Source organism: Erithacus rubecula (assembly GCF_903797595.1).
Source record: "Erithacus rubecula genome assembly, chromosome: 10".
Classification (NCBI taxonomy): Eukaryota; Metazoa; Chordata; class Aves; order Passeriformes; family Muscicapidae; genus Erithacus; species Erithacus rubecula.
The window spans coordinates 3,985,911-4,011,570 of NC_136662.1; the positions used below are offsets into that span (position 1 = coordinate 3,985,911).

Sequence of the window (25,660 nt, forward strand, 5' to 3'; positions counted from 1 at the left end):
GAGGCTGCACTCTGGGGGAACCATATCCAAATGAGGGGCACTGAGAGTGCCTTGAGCACAGATAATCTCCCTCTTAATTAAGCAAATCAGTTGTTTCAAGGCAAGAAGAATGGCAATTTGAGGGGGTAAAAGGAAAGCTCATATCCATCCCACTTTAATTAAACTCAGTGCCAGGCTTGTGACTGTCACAGCCCATTTCTGTCACAGCCAGTGCCAGGGAGAGGCCTGACCAAAAACCCCTGTCTGCCCTGCCTGGGGCACACTGAGACAAACAGGTATTTCTTCCTTTCTCTTTTCTTTGTCTCTGAGGGCACTGATGAGGAACTGTTTGCTCTAATAAAGAAAACCAGCAAGGGGAGGTAAACAGCACTGAACTCTTCAACTGCAGTGCAGCAGCTCCCTGCAATTGCATCAGGGCACCTCAGTGCTTTATTTCCTGTCTGGCAATGCTGCAGGGATTGGGTGCATGTGGGATTATTATTTTTTTTTTAGGTTTTTTCCCCCCCAGAATCTGATATACCTATGGAAGTTCCCATTGCCATGGCTTGCTAGATCAGCCTGTCTGGGCAGCTCACACAGCATCAGCCTGCTGACCACTAATATGAAATATAATTGGAGCAATTCAAACCTCTCCCCCAAGGGCTGGTTCTTTACATCATGTACTACCCTGTGAAAGTAATAAAGTCAGTGAAAGGGGTTATTCAAGAGAAATTGTCAGTGTTTAATAAATTGTGCAATTAAATGCAATAAAACCTCAGTATGCTATTCATCTGTTCTGTCTTAACACTTAAGGCTGGGGCTTTTTTCAGAATAACGAAGTTCTGTCCTAGATAATTTTTTCCAATTTCCTCATTAGACAGGTTCTCGTGAAGCCTTGCACTGCACTAAGCTGCCAGAGCAGAGCACCTAATGTAATCATGGCATATAAAAAGTTATAGAGCAGTTCAAGGACTTAAGTAGCTCATAAATTTTTCTTCATATTTTCTCCCTAGTTCAGCTCAGGGCTGAATTTAAGCCATGGCACTGCAGGCAAAAATTCCCTTTTCTGCAGCATGGGATGGTGAGACACAGGGGAGTGAGGGACTGAAATAAAATGTTCATTAAGTGACCTTTTAAACTGCACTGTCACTGATTTGCTGCTTTTCTTCATGAACCTGGGGTCTGGTCACTGTGTGGGAGAGGGGTTGAGTGTCAGAGTATCCATTGAGTATCCATCACCTGCACTGGGAGATGCTCTTGATGTCTCTGTGTGCCACATAGGCAAGGGCAGAAGCACCCAAAGAGCCTTGGGGACCCTGGGCTGAGCCAGCACTGTGGAGCATTTTGTCCCAGGGGTCATTAGGAAAGCAGTCAGGAGGATATTTCCCTTCTCATGGTGGAGTTTTCTCAAGGAGGATGGGGATGGACTGGGCATCTCTGGAGCAGGACTGGCCTCTCCCCTGTTTGCTGCTTGTGTACTGGAAATAAAGTGCAGCTTTCATCCCCACCAGGTGCACAAACAGCATTGCAGCACCTCTGCCAGGAAATTCTAACATTTAATTTGGTGTTTGCCAGATCCTCCTGAGAGAAATTCTCCATCACAGGGTGACACTGGGGAGAAGGAGGCATTTCCCCTGGCCATACTGCTTCTGCTTGGTTTCTGTGCTGTGCTCCTGCATTTTCCCTCTATTTTCAGCTCTTTTATCTTCACCAGCACTGATTTGTGAGCCTTTGGAGAATCCTTTGAAAGAGCAAATTCTCCTCCACTGCTTTTAAATTTTCACCAGGATCAGCACATCCTTGGTGACCAAGGTTGAGTGTGCAGCCTGTTTCTCTCTGAAAACAGCATGATTGTTTAAACTGATTGTTTTAAGCAGCTGCTCTGTGCTCTCCTCTCTCCCCTCACACAGGAAGGTGTGACTGACTTCAAAGCCCTCCGAGCAAAATTTCAGAATGGCTCTGACTTGGCCAACAAGCTGGGGCAGAAACCTCCCACAGACATCAGCCCCAAGCCTGGCCCTGCAAAGAGCAGCACATCCAGCCCTGTGCCCTGGCCCAAGAGAGAGGTAAAAATGCCCAAAGCTGCCCATCCCACCTGCCAGCCCCCTGTGCTCCCCCAGCACACCCCCTTGGCACAGCACAGCAGAGAGCACAAGGGCAGCACCTTGGAGAAAGGGCTGAGCAGCTCAGAAAAGCTGTCCTGTGCCACTGACCACCAAGGATCCAGCCAGACACCTCCAGAGGACCCTCAGCTCCCAGATTCTTTCCAGCACATCCTACAGATCTGGGAAGAGACTTTATCCTGCAAGGAGAGAACGAGTGCAAGAATCCCAGTGCAGAAGGTGTCAAACCCAGCTCCTGCTGCACCAGGCAGGATGGCAGCCCCTGAGCTGCCCTGGCATGCCCAGAGGAAGGATGCTCTGCCTGGCAGTGGGACAGCTCTTCCTCAGTCTCCCAGGGGACACAGGAGCCCTGATGGAGCAGGTGCTGAGTCACCTCAGCTCCAGAAAGGTATGGTGAGGTGCAATCTTAACACTGAAAATGGAAATAAAGGAGTGTGTAGGTGATGTGGAAGTGCAGGATACAGCAGCAGGAGAGAAAAGCTCCTGAGGGTTGGGACCCTCAAACAAGAGGCCAAACTGAAATGCTCTGTTCTTGCTCTGAAGTCCTGCAGATATGAAATGAGTCTCTGGGTAAGGGGAGGATTCCTCACATCCAACAAAGTTTTTTAAAAACTCACTCTAAGAAATTGTCTGTGTGTTGAGAGTAGGATGAAAACAAAGTTTTTTAAAAACTCACTCTACGAAATTGTCCGTGTGTTGAGAGTAGGATGAAAACTGAGGGCAGGAGACTATCTCAGTTTTGGTGTGCTGTGGCTGTCTGCAATCCCAAGGTAAATGTGACTTCCCACAGATGTGAAAGGCTTGGCTGGTCTGCAAAGACAATTTCATTCTAATTAAAAGAGCTTAAACCTGAATCCAGCTCCCTACACCCTCCCAGCTTTGCAAAAGGTCATATTTAAGACCTGAGAAGATATTTCTTATAGAAACTGGTGCTGGGAAGCTCAGAGGCTATGAAGTTCCCTTTGCTGACGTGACTGGGTGATGGGGCACTGAAAACCTTCAGTCTTTGTTTACCCTGGGAAGCCACTTCACCTGGACTGAGCCCTGCAAACAGCCACGGCCCTAAATCCTGGTGGATTAAACTCTCCCCAGCACAGAAAATTGGGGCTGGTAATTTATAATCCAGAGGAAGGGAGCTGTCAAGAGCTGAGACCCAACACAGTTCTCATGGTAAAGATCTGTAAAAATGGTCATTTGCATTTGTTCTGCTGTTCTGGTAGGGAGAGCCCCACAATGGGGACACTGAAAATGGGAAGAGGCAGAGCCAGTTAGAAATGTCAGTACAACAATGATCCTACATGGATTTTTTGCTTAAATCAGGGCTAATTGCTGCCTGTCCTTGTGCTTCTCTGGAGCAGAATCAGAACCTCCCTTCTGCCAGCCTGGAGCAGGAAAATGGTCTTACAGCCCTGGGAGCAAGTGGCCAAGGATGAAACCTCTCCCTCCAGCTGAATCCCTGGGTCCTGCCCCTGGGAAGCCTCCAAGACCCCCAAAAGTTGATGTCAGAGCTTTCCAAAGCACTATGCCTTTGGTCCACAGAGGAAATGAAACAAGTAAGAGATATTTAGTCTTTTTCCCCCCAGATCTGTTCTACAAAAAATGAATTAAATTGTGCAGTTTATCGACATCTGTAGGGCTGCAGAAATCAAATATTGTTACTTGTTTATAACTTCTTCCTCAAACATTAATAAGAGCCCAGCAGTTTCAGTGGGGCTGATTTTTGCTCTGAATCTGGAAAAGGGAACTGGTTTTCCAGGCTGGATGCCATCCCCTGCTCAGAGCCCTGCTTCCCTCCCAAGTGCAGCATGCTGAGAGCAGTTTACAGCTGGCTGTAAAGCAGCAGCAGCTGCCTGTGAGCTGGGCTGATCTTTATCACTCCTCTTCAATGGGAAAAGCCTCCACTCTGGAGCACACAACTGTGGGAAGGCACAATAAAATTGTTAGAAAATAGTCTGCTAATCCCCCCCACTTCTGTTTTAAATGCAACAGAGGGCAACGTCGTTAAGTGTTTCTACATCAAGAAATGTAAAAGTTCAGTTTCCCATAATAAAACCCTATTGATGTTGCATAATAGAATATTCTGGACCACTTATTAAGCTGCTAAGTGGTGTTTCTTTATAGATACAGCCTTAATTATAGCCAGATCTTTAGGCATAACTTTTGATTAATTCAAAGGGAGCTGCTTTTGTAAGAAGGGCTCTGCTAAAGTCTCTTTGGCTTTACAGTGCCAGTGCTTGTTGGTGTGCCCTGGCTTTGATAAGAATGAGAGGGAAAGAGTTTTTCACTGAAACTCTTTTCTGAATGTATTAATCTGATGGGGGGAACTACTTTCATTTACATGCCATCATTTCCATGCCCTCCCAATGTTATTAATCTCTAGAAAGCCTGAGGTTGCTGCCTGGAAATGTGAAATAATAATGGCATATTTACAGATCCACATCCCCAGTTTGTGCTGGCAGCCCTGTGCCACTCCTGCTATGTGTGCAGGGAGGAAGGGCTGTCCCTGTCACACCCCCTTTGCCTTCCAACACTGACCCTCTGTGTCTTTGCAGCTGCTGCAGAGGAGGATTACCTGACCCCTGAAAGGTGAGTCTGGGGGGAGGCACGGTGCTGGGAGCATCCCCATCCCATTTCCCCCTCAGCCTGGAGGGAATGTCCCACTCCAGGGTGTTCAAGGACCTGTGAGTGAGCAAAGCCAGGCTGGGTGGGATGCTGAGCCTCCTGCTCTAGGGAAAGTGTCCCTGCTGGTGGGAGAGGGAGGGTTGGGAACTGGATCCTCTTTAGGGTTCCTTCCAACCCAACCCATTCTGAGACTCTGTGATTGTCAAAACCTACATGGCAAGCTGTAAGCTGGAATGACCCTCTCCTAATGGAGAAAAATTCACCCTTATTTTCTCTTGTGGGCTCTTAAAACCTCATGGAGAGCCATATCCACATGTATTTGGGTCTGGTTTAGCTGGTGGGAAGTAGAACACTGCACAGTCATCACCTGCCCTGTGCTTTTTGCTTCCTGTTTGCTGTGTACTCATGTTTTGTGTTTTTAGAAAAGAAACTCTTTTGAAAACTGTTGCTGAAACAAAGCCCTGGTATAACCAGCAGGTGTTGGGGGTTTCTTCGGCAGCAGAGTTTGTATTCCTGCATAATTCTGTGATCCTGCTTGTGCAGCCAGCACAGGAGCCACTGCCCTCCCTCACCATCCCAGCCCTTCAGCTGCCTCCACATGCTGAAGTGAGCTTTTTACTGACTGATGGTGGTCCAAAATCACTTGAGTTTGTCTGAAACAGCTCAAAAATCTTGCAGACACAATTCTTTTGTATGCAGGCAGATCCTGACTTTTTCTGGTCTCTGACTTGTCCTCAGTGGTTGTGCAGCAGCCTGGGTTTTGTACAAGAGCAGCAAAAGTGGAGGAAAATATTCATACACGTTTTGTTGTAGTTGTGAAACAGGGAAATGGAACAGCTGAACCAAAGCAAAGAGAGGAGAATTCTTAAAATACTTTCTGTGCCCAAACAACTCCTCCAGCTATCAACAGCAAGATGTTCTTGACATGAGGTGCTCCTGCCAGCGTGGGCTGGTGTTAACTTTTAACCTGTACTTGTCAGAAGAGAACTGGTCAAAAAACAACCTCCTCCAAAGCTGTTCTGCACTGCAGGGAGCTCTTCTACAAGGATCAGCTGTCCTGCTCCAACACCTGTGATATGGTCTTTACAGTAGGTCACTTGTTAAATATTAACTGTGTGATAACAGGGGAAATTAATTAAATAGTTCTGGAATGAAAGTAAAATAGCAGCATTTTGGGGACAGGAATTCCCCTCCTGGAAGCCTCACCTGGAATGGAATCTGGTCTGTGAGAGACCCTGCCATAGTTTCTTGTGCTGACTTCTCTTGAGCTCTGATGGTTTGCCTCAATGGCCCTACAGCCTGTTTGTCCCCACACAGTGTCCCCAGTGCTGGGGGGCTGCAGGGGACACTGGGGGGGCTGGGGCAGCCCCTGCTGGCAGCACAGCCTTCTGCTTCACTCCTGGGCTTGTTTCTTCCTCTGTTTTCACTGCTGTCAAAGTGCACCTGGAATTTCTTGGTGTTCTGGTTTTCCCTCTGTTGAAGCTGAGCTATGGCAGAGGGGTGATTCCAGGAGAAACAGACCCTCCCTGAGGTTTTTTACAGGCTTTGAGTCAGAAGAAGGAAGTTCCTGCTAGAATCCTCCCTGCTGCTCTTTCCCCTCCTCTCCCTGTCTCCCACATGTGCAACAAGCTGTGTCTTGCTTGCTGCTTCCCAGTACATTCCTAAAATACCAAAAAACTCCATCACTGTGGGCAGAGGGGAATTCTGGTGGATTCACCTGAGTGTTTCAGGAATTCTGGGTTTTCCCCCTTGCATCTACTCCCAGATGACAGTAAGGTGAATTTCTGGGGGAGGGAAGAAGGGAGGATGGGGAGATGGAGCAGGGGAGCCCATCCCTGGTGCTGTGGGGTGCTCTCCCTCCTCCTGGGGCTGCCACTGCCACTCAGGGTGTTGGCATGGCTGGATAAGCTCAGGGGCAGGACCTTTCAATGCCCCCTCTGCCATCTCTGCTTTCCCTCTTGTTCCCTTCCATGAGGAGCCACGTGCCCAACAGTGCAGCTGGGAATTGTTATCAAAGCACCTCAGTAGGATTGAAAAATGCTGCAGTCCAATTTCCTTGGGGGTTTTTTTGTTTGTGTAATTTTTTGGTTTTTTTTTTTTTTTTTTGTGGGTGGTTTTTGTTTTTTTTTTTTTTGTTTTGTTTTGTTTTTGGGTTTTTTTGTTCTGTTTCTACTTGAGGGATTGCTGCAGGAAGAATACTCTAACCCTGGTAGGGAGTCTCCTGGTGTGTTTTGAGCCCTTTAAAAGCAGCCTGGCCTCCCAAAAGACAAGCAGTGGGAGCATGGAGTTGGGGGGAAGATCCCCTGCATCTGGCACGTCTCCTCTTCCTCTGAGAAATTCCTAATTTCACTTTGTTTTTTTTCTAGGCTTACTATCAAAGCATTTGATTTCCTCGTCCTTAAGACAGATTTTTTTTTTCATACCACTAAAAGGGACAGGGAAAAAAAAAAATCTTTTCTCTCTTTTTCATCTTCTCAGTGCTCAACTTGAAGGGCAGAATAATTATGAAGAAACCCCGATGTACCTGAATCAGTCTGGGGACACCACAACCTTGTGTGTCATTGAAGGTACTTTAAAAGATAGGGCTGTAAGGTGAATTATCTGCTAGCTGGGGAAAAAAAAAAAAAAAAAAAAGCCTTTAAAATAGGAAATAATACATTTTCTGGTTGAGAAAAGCAGCTGCACAGTGGTCTGGGAGAAGTATGACTGTCCTGTCCCCTTGTGCAGTGTGAGGGCTCTGGGGCAATGACAAAAAAGTTAAAATTTTGGGGGTAAAATAGTAAAACTCATGGGGAATATCATAAGACATTACCCATGTAGAGGAGAATAAAAAGATGATTTTGAGGCATCTTCTTGAGAACAAAAGGGCACAGACTACAAGACTTTTCCAGCTCCATCAATATTTTTTCCCAGTATAATTTTCTCTATCAAAGGTGCCACTGCTCTGCTTTTACATTTTCCAGTGTTGCCTCTTTTGGGAAGGCTATTTCTGCCACATGCACAGAATTTGTCTCCCAGTGGGAAAGGAGCCAAGGAAGCACTTTCATAGATCTCTGGGATTTCATAGGTCCCTGAAAACTGTGGCCAGTCAGGTTTGGTGCTGCAGAATGCTAAAAAAAAAAAAACAACAAAGGGAAGGGGCTGTAGGACATGGTGAATGTCCATGGTGAATTTGTGCCTGGATGCTGAGCATCCCAACTGAAGCTGAATTTTGCACCTAAAAGTGCAGTGACTTTAACATGGACTAAAAATTGATGTGTTCAAAAATATCTTTTCTAGTACCTAAAGCAGAGCCTCAAAGACACAAGGTAAGTGTCTTGAAAACTTCTTATATCTGTATTACTTACCTGCCAAGAATTTCTCTGTGTGTTTTCTGTGAAGACTCTCAAAAAATAAATAAGAAATTGCAGAGGGGGTACAAAAACTAATGAGATTCCCAAACATACCAGTGGGGAAAGTCAGTTCCCTTGACTTCCACTGCAGAAATGTAAGGAAGTGAGAACCCAAACTGGATGGATGTTGGTGGTAGACCAAGTGTTGAGCACCTATATCAAGAATGTGAATTTTTGGAGGAAAAAAACCGAGTGAAATGTTGTGGAATTTCCTGCCAAGGGTGAGCTGGTGCTGGTAATCCCTCTGTGAAGATGTAAGAGCAGGATTGAGCCAGGCTGCTGGGCTGGGCAGCACATTTGGAGCTCTGGCTCATGAGTAAGGCCAAGTGTGGTGGGCAGAGCTGCAGGGGTATCTCTGCTGCAGATTTGAGCTATAGGAGACCAGTGAAAAGGATAATCCAACATAGTTCTTCATGTAATGGAGCAGCAAAAGAGCTTTATTTAGAGAAGCACTGCACTTATATAGGGTAGTTTGTGCCATACAGAATAGAAAAGGTTCATTGGTCCAAGAAGGCAACACCTCTTTGAAATCATGCTTTATGCAAAATATCACATCTCTCATGTATCCAGCAGGTGTTTAATCATTGTTGTAATTTCTTGTCCTTGAGCAGCCTGAGAAGCCCAAGGCTTCAAGGCTGCTTTTCCCTGGTTCCCAGCAGCATCCAAGGACAGATCACTGCTTTCCCTTCCCCCTGGCTGCAGAGGTTGGCAGGGGGGATGTCCTGCAGGGAGGGCAGGATCCTGCATGGCACAGGGATTGTGGATCTGCTCTAGAGAAGCTCAGCTTGACTGAGCTCAGCTCACATCATCACCTCGTGCCAGGGGATGATCTCCATGTCCTGGCCATCAGCTCTCAAACAGGGAAGCTATTCTTTGTAAAATGTCAGACTCCACTTTCAAGTCCTGGCTTGCAAAGCCATCAAACTGCCTGGGAAATGGCACAGCTTTCTTTCCAAATATATTTATCTCCCTGTGATTTGCGGAGAGGTTCTCTGCCTTGGCTGGAGTCTCATTTTATGGCAGGCTGGGAAATCTTTATTTATATTTTAAAAATTTCCTCCTCCTCCTCTGCAAGCTCTCCTTTCTGTAATAGCTTCCATGCTGGCCAGCAGCTTCACTGGTCCAACCCTAGCACTGTTTTATTATCCCTGTATAGTTTGTCAATATGTGTATTCCCTGTCCTGCAAAGCAGATGAAATATCCTTGTCTGATGACTATTCCAAACATGAAATACTTCTGGGCTTTCTAAAGAAATATTTCTTCAAATGCTGGTTGACAGTTGAGGCCTTGTGTGAAAGCTTGACTGCTTAGAGAAGCACAGTGGCTGAAGGCTTTCCTCTTCTTTATTCTAGAAACAGAAGATTTTTCCATTTGCCAAATCCAGGTAATTTCCTTTCCTCCCTCTCAAACTTCTTCTAGCCCCACAACTGATTTGGGTTAGGAATTGAATATTGTAACACTCAGTAAATAGAAAGAAATTTCATTTATTTCATGACCAAGACAGCGTAGATGGTGCTTTTCTATGCCAGCACTCACAGTTTCTAAGACTGTTTTAATTCTAAAGCATATGTGGAGGGGAGATTGTAAAAAATGACACTGTCTGTTCCTACTGAAACCTGAACAGTGTGAAAAGGGAGAGTTATGAGGCTCTCAAACTGGTTCTAGGTCCAAGACAAGGCAAGGTCCATTCTGAATTTCACCCTACAAATGTCACACTTTGAGGTCCTTGTGCTGTGTATTTACGGTCCCTGTCTGTCCCTGGGTTTTGTGGTGGTGATTGAAGAGTTATAAAAAGGAGTCACCTTCATGGGAAATGTGATGCTGGGAAAACAAAGCATCAGGTCCTGCATCCTGTTGCTGTTTCTTCTTCCCTAAATCTCAGCACAATGTGGTGTGATCCATGTGCCACCACAAATTGATCCATTTTGTCCTTTCCTGCTATGACAAAACACTCACATTAATTTGTCTCCTCCAAGAGTAATTTGTAGCATCCCTGAGTGACCACTGGCCTTTAGATTCAGATTTGCCCTTTCTTCACTGGTGGTCCTTTGGGCATCTCCCTCATTCAGAGGGAAAATAATCTAATTTTTTGGGCACTGTCACAGGGCAGTGTGTTTGTGACTCTGCTGAAATGTTTGTGTGCTGAGATCTCTCAAATTTCTGAACATTTCAGTCCAGAAAAAGCTCTAACAGAGGATGGAAAAGAGGGAAAACTGAGTCATGAAAGCACGAAGCTGGAAGAGAACAAAATTTTCAAGGTATTGTATCCTTGAGGTTAATTCTAATAATTATTGTAGGATGTCTCTTCTTCTGTGCTCTCCTCCCTCTGTTTGGGAAACAGTTGAAACTTGAGCCTTTAATCCCAGGGGGTTTCCACCTTCTCTTTGCCTGTTCATCACTCAACTGCTCCAGCCTGAAAGGTTGGTGGAGAAGGGGGTGAAACTCTTTTAAACCCACAGATAATTGATATTTTATGGATGTACAATAGAAACAGGTATTAGAAAGCTGTTCCTAAGGACTGCACTAAGCAAACCAAATGTCTGATCCCAGGCAGGTGGAGATGAGCACAAGGCAGATGGCAGAGCTGGGCTGAAGGCCCTGCAAGGGAAGCAGGATGTGACCAGCCCCCAAACTGCAACATATCCAACCCCACCAGGGCTGGCAAAAGACAGAGCAGAGCACTGTGAGTATCCCATTGCACCATTGAGTGTTTCCCTCAATCCCCAGCCCCATCTGCTGCCCAAATGTCTCTTCCATATGGGAAATAACGTTCAGTTTGGATGCAACTCTTGAACCAATTTAGTTAAACCAGGGCAAAAGGTTGCATGAGCATTTGTATTCTGGTCTGGATCATTTATTTTGGCTGTGCAAATAGCTTCCTAAGTTGGTTAACCATCTGCATAACTCTGGCTGAGGTGTTTGTTTTTCTAGCAGATTGCCCTTATCCGTGAGAGCTGAAATCCATCTCCTCTGCTCCTCAGGATTTATGGAGTCTCAGGAAAGGGGCTGGCTGAGGTTTGGGGTGGAAATAAGCAGGATGAGAGCTTGAAGTCTCCCTCTGTCTGATGGCTCCTTGCTCCATCAGTGGTGCCAGGCTGATTTTGGGCTCCTTCTCTCAGGATCCTCTCACGCAGTGGCCAGAGCTGCTGAGAGTCCAGCCAAATCACATCCCCTCTGCCAGCTCAGCTTTGCAACTTCAGCTATAAATGTTCACTGGTCCTATTCTGCAAAGGCTCTGCAAGCCACTGGTGTGATATGGCAGCATTTCAAAGAGGAAAGAGAGAAAAGTAGCTCTGCTGGGCTCTGTGGACAGACCAGGAGAGTGAAGGAGAAAGTGTAAATTGACTGTGACTGTGGTTATTTTTATTGGTGTGGTTCTCAGGTATTTCTCTAATTTTTTATTATTATTTTAAATCACCTCGTAATAATTTTCTGGTTAGGTTGGTGTCTGTTTCTGTAAAAGATCTTGCTGGTTTGCTTGACCTTTGAACAGCTGGAGGTAATTTCTGTTGGGATTTTTTTTTTTTCAAATTACTCCTGGTGAGCCTGCTGCTTCAACAGAGAGGCTGATTTGGAGAATTGTTTGTCAACCCCTGCCTGCTTTACTGAATTTGGATGTTTTGCAGAAGTTTTGGTCTTTGGCTGAGGTTGCTCCAAACCCTGCCCAGCCTGGCCTTGCACACTCCCCTTGTTCATTTACAAACACTGTCTGCTTTTATTTGTGTGGCTGCATTTCTGCATTGCTCCAACTCTCTTGAATCAATTTTAAGATTTTAACATTTTCACTTAAGAGTTCTGCAGCAATAATCTCTTTCTAACCTCATGAGGTGCAACTCCCAGGCTTGATTCCAGACCTCAGTGAAATCCACCTCAGGGATGCTCATCCTCCTTGGGTCCCTTCCAAGATGTTGATTTACAGGTGTATTCCAATGAACTGGTTCATTATTTGAATATTTCATTTCATTTCCACCAACCATGCCAAGCTTTCCCTCCAATCACTTCTCTGGAGATCCAAGAATAATCTCTTGGATGCTTGCAGGTGAAGAAGATTTGGGTCAGAGCTGTCACAACTGAAAAAAGGAACAGGCATTTTAAGTTTTTTAAACATAAAATATTTTTATGACCTTTTACAAGTTTTAAAGCTAAAAAACTTTGAAAATTGTTCACTTCTGTTTCTGGAAGTGTCTCAGAGCAGAGAACTTCCTGGACTCCTGGACTGGAAAATATATCTGTAGGCTCTTATTTGTTGTGTTGTCCTCTCCAGCTGTCCTTTCTCTGAGAGAAGCCCCTAAAAGCCCCTAAAGCAAAGATCTTTTGTGATTTACAGGGCCCAGCTTGGGTGTTGGTGCTCCAAAGGCAGAAGGAGCAGCCTTGGAGCAGTGTCTGCAGGCAGCAGAGGACATCTATGAGGATGTTGGGGAGCTGCAGGACAGACTGTGAGTGTGGAGCTGGGCTCTTGCAGTGCCTGTGTCTGTGAAATTCCCATTTCAAAATGGGAAAAAAAAAAAAAAACCCTCCTGCAGCAATGTCACACTTGTGTCTTCCTGCAGCCACGGCTCAGATGCCTCCAGTTCCTTCACTTCAGACAGCAGTAAGTGGGGAAGCTCAAACAGAAGCTGCTTTTAATTTGGGCTGGTCCCTGGGAGATGCTGGGAATGCTTTAGTTCCACTTTCACCATCTCCTTCTGGCAGGGTTGCTCTGAATTCCCATTAAAACCAGTGGGGAGTAGCAGACATGTCTAGCATGGGATTCATTTGAGCAGCCTCTGTAAGAGGAAAATGTAAAAGGTCTGGGTGCAATTTGTCCAGCAAACTTCACCTTGTAGCTACTGAGCAGGGCCTGTCTTAATGGCAGGCCTTGGTTTTAAGTTTCAGGAAACAGCTACGAGGAGACATATGAAGATGTTGAGATTGGGGGTGATAACCCAGCAAAAACAGAGTAAGTTGCAATTTCTTAGCTTGTATTTTGAAATTCTGGCCATTCAGCCTTGATCTCACATGCCAGGTACTGGCTGGAAGCCTTTTATTTTATTTTTTTTTTCCCTGACTCAACTGCAGAACAGTTGTTGTGTGGGTGGGTTTCTTCCCTTCTTCCTCCTCCTTGCCCTTTGGCTAACACTTAGGGAGCAAAAAGTCATTACCAAAATTAAATCCCAGAGCAGTGAGGAGGAATTTTCTTCCTGTAACACCCTCCATCCTTTGCTCTTCCTGCATCAAGCACACAGGACAGTCTCACTTGCCTTCTCTTGATCAAAAGTGTTGCTCAGCTGAGATCTGGCACCATTTTTGTGTGTGCTCAAGGGACAAATTGTCCCCATAAAAAAGGACAAAATGCTCACATTTGAGATCACAGAAGGCTGGAGAAAAACCTGATGTGCTTTAACTAACTTGCAACCTGCTCTTTTTTATGCATCCTCTCAAGATATTTTCTTCCACTGGGTGTGTTATAAAACCAATGAGTTTTGCAGCCCTGGGTTTGTACATTGCCTGAGCTTCCCCCTCTGCACATGGGTGCAGAAATTAAACCCTCTTGCTGATTCTCAGAGGGACCAGTGCATCTTGCTGGGGCTGCCAGGGAATTTCAGGACCATTTGGGACCAAATTCAGAGTTCAGGGTCTTAATCCCCAAACCTGTGATCTCTCTGTTGATCCCACAAGTGTGCTGAGACACATAAAGGGTTTTTAAGGGTCCTTGTGCAGGGGTAATGACCCTCATGGGAGGATCTTGGTTGTTTGCAGATACTGTACAAGAAAATTGCTGTGTAGATTTGCAACCCTTTGTAAACTTCAGAGAGAAGTGTGTGCCATGTCCTCCTCAAGGACACACACAACAGAAATGTGTGATGGAGGGTGAAGGTGCCCCTGATGTCTCCTTCAGTGGTCACTGCTGGGTAATGCTGCCCTTTCCTCAGGAATTTTCACTCCAAAAAACCTGGATCACCCTCTATTTGTTGGGTCAGAGGAGAACAACTTCAACAAACACAGAAAAGTTTAAAGCTAAGCAGAGATGTGAGCTCAGACTTAATAATTAAGCACCTTTTGCTGTGCTGGGTGCTTATCCTGGCAAGTTTGCCACCCACATGATGCTGTTAACACTTAAATTCTTCTGAGCTGAGGTCCAGGCTCTGCTGCCCTTCCTTTCCCTGCCTCAGGATCTCTGGGGCTGCTTCTGCACCTCATGCCCCTTTTAATTTCAAACCTGTTTCTCTTCTGGACAGAACAGAAAAACAAAAGAGATTTGGAAACCTGTTTAAGATAGACAAGCTGAAGCTGAACAATTTCAGGCTCAAGGACAACCTCAGGTAAGAAAATATTGGTGGTTCTACCCTTTCCCCTTCAAACCTGAGCATTCCTCCTGGTAATTATTTGGGAGCAGGAGGTCTAGGAGTAAGGAATGCAGCTTTTTTTGGGAAACTTAGGCCAAAAGTGCTTCTGTCAACTCACTAGGAGGTACTATGGCAGATGTGGCCAGTGGTCCATCTGTACAGCTTCTCCAGAATCTCTGGCATCAGGAATCTCCAGGAGCTGCTCCTACAGCAATTTCCAGGTTTTTGTAGATTTTTTTGCCTCTTTTGGTACCTTTCTGATACCTCAGCATGACTCAAGGTGCACAAGGGAATGGAGAAAGGTGGTACCTGCTGCCCTGAGCTGGGGACAGCCTTGCTGCTGTGGGGTTTTATTCCAAGTTCCATTCACAGCCAAGCTGGCAGGAGCATCTGCTGAAGGAGTTTAACAGTGAGTTTTCATTCTAAGAGGGTGGAGGACATTGTGTAACTTCCTACAGTGCCCCTTTTGGGTACTCTAATATTCAGAACTGTCAATAAGTTTCCAAGGAAATTGTATTTTCCACAGAACCTGCAGAACCTGTCCCCCACTGCTGTGAGTGCCTCACCCTGTGCACAGTGCCTGAACTCCAGGAAAACACTGCCTTTTCTTATTTCTTTGGAGATTCCAGGTTAAACCTTTCCTCTTTTATGTCAGGAAGGTTCATTTTCCTTACAAATTTTCACATGAGATACCCTGCAGTGGCTCCTTCAAATATAAATATCATTATAGGGAAAGACCTACCAGGTTTTGTGCCATTCTTCCATCTCAAAGAACCTAAATCACCTTAGATATTTACAGACAGATGGCTTTTTGTGCAGATTTGTTTCTAAAAGCTTTTTTTTTTTTTTCTATCCACAGACTGGTTTCCATTTCAGTACCAAATTTAGGTAAGCACATACCTGTACCTGACTCCTGGGGATGTGTGTGTGTTTGAAGAGACAAATGTATTGTACAGTCAGCTAGGTGCACTGTGCCTTTCTAAAAATCATGTGTTGTAGCTTTGAAGACTTGATAAGAGATTTGTGTTTCATTTGAGGGTGAGGATTTTGCTCATTTTTGGGTGGTTTTGATTTAAAGAAGAGCATTCCTCCTGCAGATCTGGATATATCCAGGAAGGTAAAGTGTGACACAGCCCCTGCAGAACCACTGCTCTCAGCTGGCAGTGCTGTGTGAGCCCATGGCTCTCTAGCAGCTCTTTGTAAAACTCTTTATTCCTGGCTGTTGGAGGGTCAGGGTCATCCTTTACATAAATGGGGTGGACACAGCCTCAACCTTGAGGAGGTGCTGGAGTGAAAACACCCAAATCCTTGTGTTGGGAACCCTGCCTGGGCTGGCTGCAGGGCAAAGCTGGGGCTCTGCTGCTGCTCCTGCTCCACCCATGGAGCTGGATGGCCAAACCCATGCAGAAAACTGCCCGTAAACACACCTAACCCACCCAGGCATCATTCCTTGTGCTGGATCTTTGCTGGGTGCTTGGAGCCCCAAGCTCCTTTTGCATTTCCCTTTGGGTTGAGTGACAAGCAGCAGCCCAAATTTTCCTCTGCAGCAGATTAATTGGAGCACCAGGCTCAGAGTGACATCTCTTAACCATTTTCTGTTTTTTGGTTGACAGCAGCTGTGTCCCAGGAGGACAATGTGTATGATGATGTTGAGGTGGGGCAGAGAGAGACCAGGTGAGGAGGGTGCCCTGTCCTGGAGTGTCCTCACCCCAAGGAGATTTTTCCTCCTGGCACAAAACCCACTGAGGGTCATGAGCTGGTTGGGATTCAGTGCTCTGGAGACAGCCCAGGTGCCCTCCCTGTGTGTGTTTAATTTGGCAGGGTATTTCCTCACCATTACCCAGTTAGTGCCAGAGACGTGAAAAATCAGATCTTTTTCCTAAGGAAGGAAAATTCCATCTCCCAGACCCCATTATCAGCCCCATCCTGGCAGGCTCCCTGTCAGAAAAATTACTTTTAATAGGAGCAGCATGTCCTGGTGTCTTGCTGCCAGATGACTGCAGTGGCTGTGCTGGTGTAAATCACAGCAAGTGTTTGCATTTCAGTGCAGGCTCTGGGGGGAGACTGAGAAAAATCACAGCTCTGGAGGTACATGGGTCTGGGGAGGGGACACAGTCTGCTGGGAAAATCCTGAATTCCTGCCTGTCTGCTCCTCTCAGAGGGAAGGATGAGAAGGGCAAAGCCTGGATGACAAAACTTCGGATGGTGAAGGAGTGCAAGGACAAAAGGAGAAGTGTGGATGACCTGGAAAGGTCTGGATTTCCATTGTGCTCCCTTTTTGCCTGACTTTGTGCATCTCCTGGGTGGCTTCAGGAGCAGGATGTCCCTGATTGCACAGATATTTTGTGTTGGTTGATGGCCCTTTCCTTTTGAAGCCAGAGTTCAGGAATCTTTGCAGAAAATATCTCAAGGGTGAAACAAACTCTTGGATCTGAACTGAGCATAACTGGAGGATACCAAAGGTCTTATCCTGAAGTCTTGTTGTGACTTTCCACTGAGCTGAGCCAAAATTTGTTGCTTGCTATATATTTGGCTCCTTTTTGCTATTTTAGTAGGTTTAGATTAGATTTTTGGAAGGAATTCCTCCCTGTGAGGGTGATAAGGCCCTGGCTCAGGTTGCCCAGAGAAACTGTGGTTGCTTCTGGATCCCTGGAAGTGTCCAAGGCCAGGCTGGACAGAGCTTGGAGTAACCATGGCAGGGCTGAAACCATTCTATGGCTTTGGCAAGAGCCTTGTATTTTAAATTCTTAATTATTTGGACTGATTGCATTGACTCTTGTGCTGTGCCATTTGTGCATAAAAGCAAAAAAAATTTTTTTTGTTGTTTTTTTTTGTTTTTTTTTGTTACTGGTGCTGCAAAAATTCACTTGGAAGTGAGAGATTTCCTTTCCCTTTTAGATCACAAAAATGTGCATCACAACAACCTTTTTCATGACCTATTTCCTGGGACTTTGAATGTAAATCAGAGACCCATTTCTCAGGTTCTCACCACAGAATTCCTGCATGGGGCTGCTCAAACAGCACTGGTAGTGCTGTGAAAACTCACAGGTGTAACTTTACAGACCATCAGGGAGTCCACACAATTTCAACTTTCCCTTAGAGATCACAGGTCCTGCCCAAGGAGGAATCTCTTAAAAATCCCTAATTTCAGCTGTTTCCTTTCCTCTTTAATTTTAAGTGCATCAAAATGAGCCAAGGAAGAATAATTGGTTACAAATGGGTGGGAGATTTTTTTTTTGGTGTTTGTTTCCCGTCTTAGTTTTAAAATGAATGCTACAGCTATAATTTTGTGTACCAGAAAGAGTGGCATCCCCATGTGCAGGGAATGCCCCACTCCCTTTAAGTGGGTTTTAAGAACTTGTTTTCCATTTTACAGTGCCATATAAATATCTGCATGGGAGACTTTCTCCTCCATGTGCTAAAAAACCCAAAGAAAATCTGGGGAGCTCTGTCAAACCCCACTTCCATAAATGACTCAGGATGAGAGTTATCTGGGGACCCTTTATTTCTGAGTATAAATAAAACCAGAAGGAGACAAACTGCTTGTGGAAAAGTAAATTGTTGATTTCTATATAAATGGAGATGATTTGAAACACTCAATAGAGAGTTTATTTGTTCCCACATTGCTTACAGACACCCCCCCAAAAAAATATCCCAAATGGAGATACAAAATGGCTGAAGTTGTGCCTCACTAAGAAATTTGAGTTGTATCTTCACCCTTTTCTGAGAAATAGGGATGTGAACAGTGTGCTTTACTATTCCAAGGGTTCCTTGAAGACAAGGCTGGAATTAGACTCTGGTTGCAATTTCAGCTGTGCCAAGGGTTATTTAAATTGAGCTCAGAAGTGCATATATGTGGTGTGTGTGTGTGTCTTGTAGCAGAAATATCTTCAAATTCAAGAAGAACAATGAAGAAAAGAACAAGAAGGTGGATGAAGAAGAGAAGTTCTTTAGAGAGACATTTATGGTGAGTGTTCTTCTGGCTGTGTCAGGGAGGAAAGCAGCTCTGTGGCCTGTTTAAAAGACAAATTGTTGGTCCTTAGCTATGCTGGGAAAGTTGTTCCCTGTCTGTTGGAGTCAGTGAGTTGGGGATTCTCTGAATCCTTCAGGAAGGAATCAAAGTTCAAGGATTGAATTAAAGCCTGTGGATGGATTGGAATATATTAAGCCACTCAAACATAAAGTAGTTTAAGTAAGTCAGTAAGTTTTAGTGTGAGCTCTAATGCTTTTAATAAGTAAAAGGTTCAAATGCCAGAGTGGAAGTGAGAGTTCTAGTGAAGGTTGAAAAACATAGTGATGTTTTCAGTAGAGGCTCCAGGACCATGGTTGTAGACAGGACTTAGTCATAATAGAGCTACAGTAAGAATATTGTCACATTTTTCAGATAGAACAAGATAGGTTATATGTGTAGTTTAGTTGTAACCTGGCATGTTAAGAAACTAGAACTGTGGTGGTCTGAGCTTGCATCTTAATTTGTTTAAAAAATCCTATATAAGTAACTGTATGTATTGGGGAGAGTTGGTGATTTTTAGCCATTTGCTTATTGCCACTGCTCTTGCATTTTGCTTTTGCTACTGCTTTTGCCATTGCTTTCCTGCTTCCCTTTTGAGACTGATGTGCCTTGTGATAAATAAGGTTTTTAGCAGCTATTAGCTGCTTTGCTTGTCTAAGATAACCCAACCAAGCAGTGCCCAGAGCACTGGAGGTTCCTAACTTCACTCCTGACCTGTTGCCTTCTCACCTCATCTGGCGTTTCCAGAGGAGAGAAGCATTCTTGCATTTCTCCACCCTGCGATTTGCTTTCTGGGGGGTTTATACCTTAATCCCCGCTCATTTGTGCTGGAGCTCATCCCTGCTTTCTGTCCCGCAGCTCCAGCAGCAGCTCCGTGCGCTGGGCAGGGCCCGCCTGGCAGCTGGAGAACAGCTGGATGCGATCGCCGCGCCCGGGACAGATGTGAGTGAGAGCAGCGCCGGGACCGGGGGGGCACATCGCCCCAGGGATGGACCCCAAACCATCCCCCAAACCACGGCACGAACCCCAAACCACAGCACGAACCCCAAACCACCCCCAGAGCGCAGCACGAATCCCAAACCGCCCCCCAAACCCCATCAGGAACCCCAAACCACCCCCAAACCCCTGCAGGAACTCCAAACCACCCTCAAACCCCAGCACATCCTCCAAACCACACCCAAAACCCCAGTACAAACCCCAAACCCCAGCACAAACTCCGAATCCCAGCACGAACCCCAAACCAGCCCCCAAACCCCAGCAGGAACCCCAAACCACCCCCAAACCCCAGCACGAACCCCAAACCACCCCCAAACCCCATCAGGAACCCCAAACCACTCCCCAAACCCCAGCAGGAACTCCAAACCACTCCCCAAACACCAACAGGAACCCCAAACCACCCCCAAACACCAACAGGAACCTCAAGCCACCCGCCAACCCCATCAGGAAGCCAAACCACCCCCATACCCCAGCAGGAACCCCAAACCACCCCGCAAACACCAGCAGAAACCCCAATCCACCCCCCAAACCCCAGCTGGAACCCCAATCCACCCCCCAAACCCCAGAACATCCCCAAAATCCCCCCAAACCCCAGCACATTCTCCATGCTCAGCCTCCTGCCCTCCCATTTCAATCCCTTTTCTCCTCTTCCCTCAGATAGCACGTTCTGGTGGAGCACCTGAGCTTCAGGTAAATTCAGATTTTTATTTATTCTGATGCATGTTTTCCTCTCTTTCCTGTCAGGGGATAGCTGGAGAAATGTACTTAAAAACTCCTGATTTCATGTAAACAGTCAGCATTAAATATTAAATATTAAATAAGTATTTCCAGTTTTGCTCTGCTGCTGGACAAGTTTCCAGCCCAACTGCAGCTAAAAAAAGCCCCATCGAGTCATGACTTGTATAAATTGGAGATTCCTGACTTGCCTTCAGATTAATGCCACATTAATCCACATCTGCTGCAAACATGGGCCACTCTGTGTGCCTTGCCTTGCCAAAACACACCCTGAAATTCCCTGCTGCAACATTTCCTTGCATGCTCATGCATAATTCATACAAATGAGCCTCCTCATACCCAGGTGGCCCTTGCTGGGAAAATTTTATTTATTTATTTTTTTTCCTTTGAGACAGTACTAACTTCCCTGAGAGCTGCTGTCCCCTGGAGCATCCCTGAAGGTTTCTTTTGTGCTTCCTGCATCCCTGACAGCCCACGTTGGTCAGCTGTGGGGTGATGATGGGAATGTAAATAAAGCTGGGGTTTTTTACACTGTTTAATGTGCAAGAGATGTTTCCTTCTTCTTCTTTTTTTTTTTTTTTTTCTGCTATTTAAAGTATGTCTGCACTGACTGTTAGTTATTTTCAGTATTTCTCACTTTTTGGAGTACTTTGTTGGTCAGCTCTGAAATAAACATTATATTTCTACATATTCAGAAAAAGGATGGTGCACTTTAGTTGCTCGATCTCATTGCTGTAAGACTTGCAATTTTCCCCAAAAGATTTTCTCTTTAAAAAGCAAACCATATAAATTGGAACTGGTTTTGGTCTGGTATTTGGGAGAAGTATCACCACTCTTGCTGTGCTAAATGTATAAAATCGTGGAAAAGTTGACTCATTTCTTTGCAAAAGAAAATATGAAAAAAAAAAAAAAAAGAGTAAATAAAGCATTCAGTCAAAATTTACTTTATTTTTTTAAGCTAACTTAGGCATCCCAGATATGTAAAGGCTGACTCCTGGCTCCCAAGGACTCACAGCAACAGGGAATTACCCAACAGTTGCCCCTGTGTTCAGGCTGTTCTCTCTCCACTGTGGGCCTGGAGGATGGTTACTTATTTCCAGAAAAATGCTCCTAAATGTAGGAAGAGGAATATAAATTGCTAATGGCTTCTCCTCCATGTATTCAGTGGATAACTTTTCAAAAGCGAAAAAAAATGTGGAATAAAGTTTTTACTTGGCTCTGAAAGAAAATAAACCCTTAAATATGACTGTAGTGTACAGCTTTTACCCCCTTCCTGGCACATTTTCTGAGCCCATATCAGTTTCCTCATAAATATCCTAAAAATGTAAGATGTTTTAATTAGAAATTATTAAATGTTCCAGGCTTAAGAAAAATAAAAGCGTTGTTTGCCACAGGGCCATTTCAAAGCTGGCATAGGAGGCATCAGTAAAAAACCAGAGCAAATATTTAACATTTACTTTTAAGTCTATACAGGCATTTCTTATTTATTTTACCATGTGGTTACTATTAAGTGCATTGGCCTGCATCCATCCTTGCAGAAAATAAAATAAAATAAAATAAATAAAAATAAAAAAATAAATAAAGCACTCCCCTGTAAGCATGCGCAGCTTTGCAGCCCTGCCAGCCCAAATATTTGGATTTTTCTGGTTTGGGGAGCTGGAGTGTGTGTCTGTTCACCACCCCTCTGTAAGCACTGTGGGCAAATCCTGCACTAGCCACATGTGCAGGCTCTTTTTTGCCTCCCAAAAAAGTTATTGAACAAGTTTTCCTTATTTTAAGCAGAGGTGTTTTTAGGAATCTCCCCCTGTATCCTGTGGCAGAGGTGATGCAGATCCCAGTGTGGTGATGTGCAGTCCTTCACAAATCTCTGTGAAACTCAAACTTCTGCCAGAGGCAGCTGATTTAATGCAAAGATGCCTTGCAATAGCCTTTTTTTTTCCCTCATGGACACATTCCAGTGCATGCAAAGAAGAAAAGAGCTTGCTGTGGGCTGACTCTAGATAATACAAAAATGCTTTAGATACAGCAACTTAAATTTCCTCAATTAAACCACAGGTTGGTTATATTTAGGTCAAGAGATTGGTCAGGAAATTAAACTCATCCTTTTTTTGTTGTTGTTTTTTCCTCTTTTATAGTCTTATTGGTACATCCTAACCACATCAAAACTTCAAATAATTCTCATGTGAGTGTTAAGCTGTGTTCCTCCACGTTTCTCCTCAAAGGGGAAATAATCATAATAACAGCTGTGAGTCGATGGGTCTGATGGAGAACTGAAATTGTATAAAATTTATAGGACAGGGACAAATCTGGAGCACTGCCTGCAGCTGTGTGCTTGAACTGGATTTACATCCTCCTGCATCACAGGCACAGAGGAAACAGGTGCCCAGTTTTGTCCCCAGCACTTTTTCTGCAGTGAAAGGTTATTTTTTTTTTTTAAATGCTTCCCTCTCTTGACTCCTTGCTGTGAGGAGCAAGGGTAAACACATGGGGCTGGCTCCTGGTATGGATTTTGGGTTGGGGAAGTTGTTTAAATTACCTCTGTAGAAATTTTCACTCCACCCCCTGCCCCTTTGCTCCCCACCAAGCCCTGAGGGCATCTGTGGTCCTACAGCTGGGATGGGCAAGGAATCTCCAGAGGGAAAGCCCAGCCTGCAGAAAGGAAATCCAAAGGATTTGTTGCTTTTATCTCTTTTCATCTCTGAGTTTATTAAAGTGCAAATGTCAAATGGAGACAGCTATCACATGCAGTGCAGTACACAGAGGAAACACTTTCCACACCATAAATGGAAGGAAAAAGGCTTCATTGTGATTATCTAATGCACAAAGGACAAAACTGAACCAGGGCTCTGTGCCCTTCCATAAAATACTACAGCCATGAACTGGAAAACAAAACCCTCTCCAGGCCCTCAGTTGACAAAACAGAAAATATTGAGAAGGATGGAGTGTTTATAGAGCTCAGGGGAATTTTTTTTTCCCTGAGCTTCATGTTAATGATATGTTTGAAGGGATGCTTCCACTCAGAACTTTTTAAAGTTCAGCATCTTTTTCTTAAAATCATAAATATTATAAATCATAAATACTCCTTAGAGTATGAATTTAAGAATTTAAGTGGACAAATCCAGTTCATCTCTCTCACAGAGGTTTGCCTACCCAAAGATGCTGGGCCATGGACACCACAGAAATCCTGGGATTCAGTTTTGCTTTGTCCTCTAAAAGAAAAAAACAAAACAAATGCCTTGAGGTACAAACCACGTGAATATAACATGATACAGAACACATGAACATGCCTTCAGCAACAAGAATAAATATTACCATGGCTACAGGATCTACTTCACAGCTTTGTGAGATGAGGATAAATAAACTATTTCCAAACTTGAAAAAAAAAAAAATATAATCAGAGATGAGTCTTACAAATAAACTTTGATTTTTAAATTAAGGCAGCTTCAGCAGGAACTTCAAGGCTTTAGTTGAAAAACAGACTTTTTCTAACACCAAAAGTGTACTCGTGCTTGCAGGTAGAGCTCTGATTCACAGTCTGGTTCTCCAAATTCTGATGAATAAAATGAGCAAAGGTCTGTGCATTGAATACCAGGTGTGCTCTCTGCAAAAGTCACTGTTCCATCAGCAGGTGTCACGTGGGAACTCTGAAACCCAGTTCATCTCCTGGGCATGGCAGTGAGGTACCTCTGGCTGAATCATTAACTCCATGGCCAGGAGGCAGACTGGGATTTCAGAATTACAAGAAGCTGTTGATTTTTATTTTTTTTTTTAATAAGTGAATGATGAAAAAGGGATTATAAGGAAGCCAAAGGAAAGCACTAAATGAAAAGGCCATACCCAAGTAAGACCTTAAGAAAGGTGACTCTAGTAAGGTACATCATACACCTGGAACAAAACCAGAACCTAAAACTTTCCAGGAAAGAAACAGCAGGGGTTGGTTTGGCTCATCCAGATGTGCAATTCTTCTTCCCTCTCTCCTCTCAGCTAATAAAAAGGGTGAAGCCAAATAATTGCACAACAAATGGCAGTTCAAGTATTGAGAAACACGGCCTGCATGTCTCAGGGGGGATCCTGCAGGAGCTGGGGAAATTGTGCACCTCGTGAAACAAAGCTGCCACTCCAGCAAAGGCACGAGCCCATGCCCTGCACACAGCTCCCTCCTCCTCCTGCAGGGCTGACAGCAGAGAGCAGTGAAATTAAAAAGAGTAGACAGGAGGGTTATTTTGTTCAAACCTCATCTATTCCAACACGAATGCCACTGTAAGCACACAATATACACACAACATGCTAAACCAGCTGGTTCACGTTTCCACAACACTGCCCAGGTATTCCCCTGTGCTTGTACACACCTCATGAAATGCTAAACTGGACACACAGCTGAAGATGTGTTTCTGACCCGTTAAAAGGAAAAAAATTTAAAAAAAAATACCCTGCTGCCTTTTCCTGCTCAGCTCCAGCTCCTGAAAATAAACCTGCCCCAAAACTATCAGCACCAGGGCTTTGGCCAGGGGGGGTGGAAGGGCAGGATATTCACAGCTCCTGAACCCAATTCCCCTCCCATCCCTGGCCAAGGCCATGCCAAGCCTGATGGGCTCAGCTAAGCTTTACCTAAAAAAAGGGTGTAAAAACAGCATCCCCTTTGTCCAGGTCCTCTCAGAGGCTGGGATTAGGGAGTGGTGGCAGTGTCCAGGGCACACACCTGCCCTGCTGGAAGAATAAAACTGAGAGGCCAACGACAGGGATGCCACCTACATTTTATATATATGCATGTATGCATATATAATACTTACATATGTATAGCTCCCAACAAGGTATTTCTGAATTAACTCATCCAGGAGCTGGAGGTTTCTGTTGGAGCCTGAACTCTTTATCCTTTGCATTTTGTCTCTCTCCCCCTCTGGCTGAAGCAAAATTTGGGTGAGTTTGTGGTTTGCAAAGCACAGCTGTCCAGTGGCTTCTGAAGAATTGCACTTGGAGTAATTCAAGTTTCTGCAGTTCAAATATTGTCTACCCTGCTTTTCCTGACGCTTGTGCATGTACCAGCATAACTCAGAAAGAGCTGACCACAGTGTGAAAGTCAAACTCTTCCTCTGGAAAATGTAACTGGAGGTCAGCAGGGAAAAAGAACACAGCCTATTTGAAGGTAAAATAAATAGTAAAAAAGAAGTTAAAGTTCCTGGAGTGTTTCAAAGTGCAGCAGGGTTTGGGTAAGGCTGTGATGGACCCATGTGGTCACTGAGGAGCTGCTTCCACCAGTGCTGCTCCCTGCACTGCTCTGCTGACCCTGAGCAGGGAAGTGCTGCCTCTCCTTGAGTCTCTCCATATGGAAAGCTGAGTAACTCAGACTGCCCTCCAGGCAGGACTGGTTTTGCAGATCCACACAGCAGTTAATGTTTGCACGGGTCTGAGAAGATGCCAAGTGCCACAAGGGGCTTATTCTACAACCTAAAAATCCCACCCGCCTCCAGGAAGCAA

General features: G+C 44.9%; 1 protein-coding gene and 1 long non-coding RNA gene across 2 annotated transcripts; both read left to right on the forward strand.

The window, feature by feature from the left end:
• Window positions 1-2,386: 2,386 nt before the first annotated feature.
• On the forward strand, window positions 2,387-18,849 carry FYB2 (FYN binding protein 2). The gene is made up of 16 exons (XM_079313531.1): window positions 2,387-2,490; window positions 3,494-3,655; window positions 4,655-4,688; window positions 7,203-7,291; window positions 8,004-8,032; window positions 9,469-9,500; window positions 10,290-10,374; window positions 10,667-10,799; window positions 12,444-12,552; window positions 12,667-12,707; window positions 12,986-13,055; window positions 14,335-14,418; window positions 15,302-15,330; window positions 16,056-16,116; window positions 16,602-16,694; window positions 18,325-18,849. Exons 2-16 carry the CDS (start codon window positions 3,532-3,534, stop codon window positions 18,461-18,463), a joined length of 1,152 nt encoding a protein of 383 aa, XP_079169657.1. The 5' UTR covers window positions 2,387-2,490; window positions 3,494-3,531; the 3' UTR covers window positions 18,464-18,849.
• A 1,258-nt stretch (window positions 18,850-20,107) lies between these two features.
• LOC306805623 lies at window positions 20,108-20,719 on the forward strand. Its single transcript, XR_013775249.1, has 2 exons — window positions 20,108-20,140; window positions 20,581-20,719. It is a non-coding gene; the product is annotated as an uncharacterized lncRNA (long non-coding RNA).
• The last annotated feature ends 4,941 nt before the right edge of the window (window positions 20,720-25,660 follow it).

Excerpts from the sequence above, each read along its gene's own strand:
- FYB2 (XM_079313531.1), top strand. The coding sequence starts at position 3,532 with ATGAAACCTCTCCCTCCAGCTGAATCCCTGGGTCCTGCCCCTGGGAAG. Across the intron at positions 16,117-16,601 it reads GTGGGGCAGAGAGAGACCAG|AGGGAAGGATGAGAAGGGCA; the intron begins GTGAGGAGGGTG and ends TGCTCCTCTCAG. Across the intron at positions 16,695-18,324 it reads AGTGTGGATGACCTGGAAAG|AAATATCTTCAAATTCAAGA; the intron begins GTCTGGATTTCC and ends GTCTTGTAGCAG.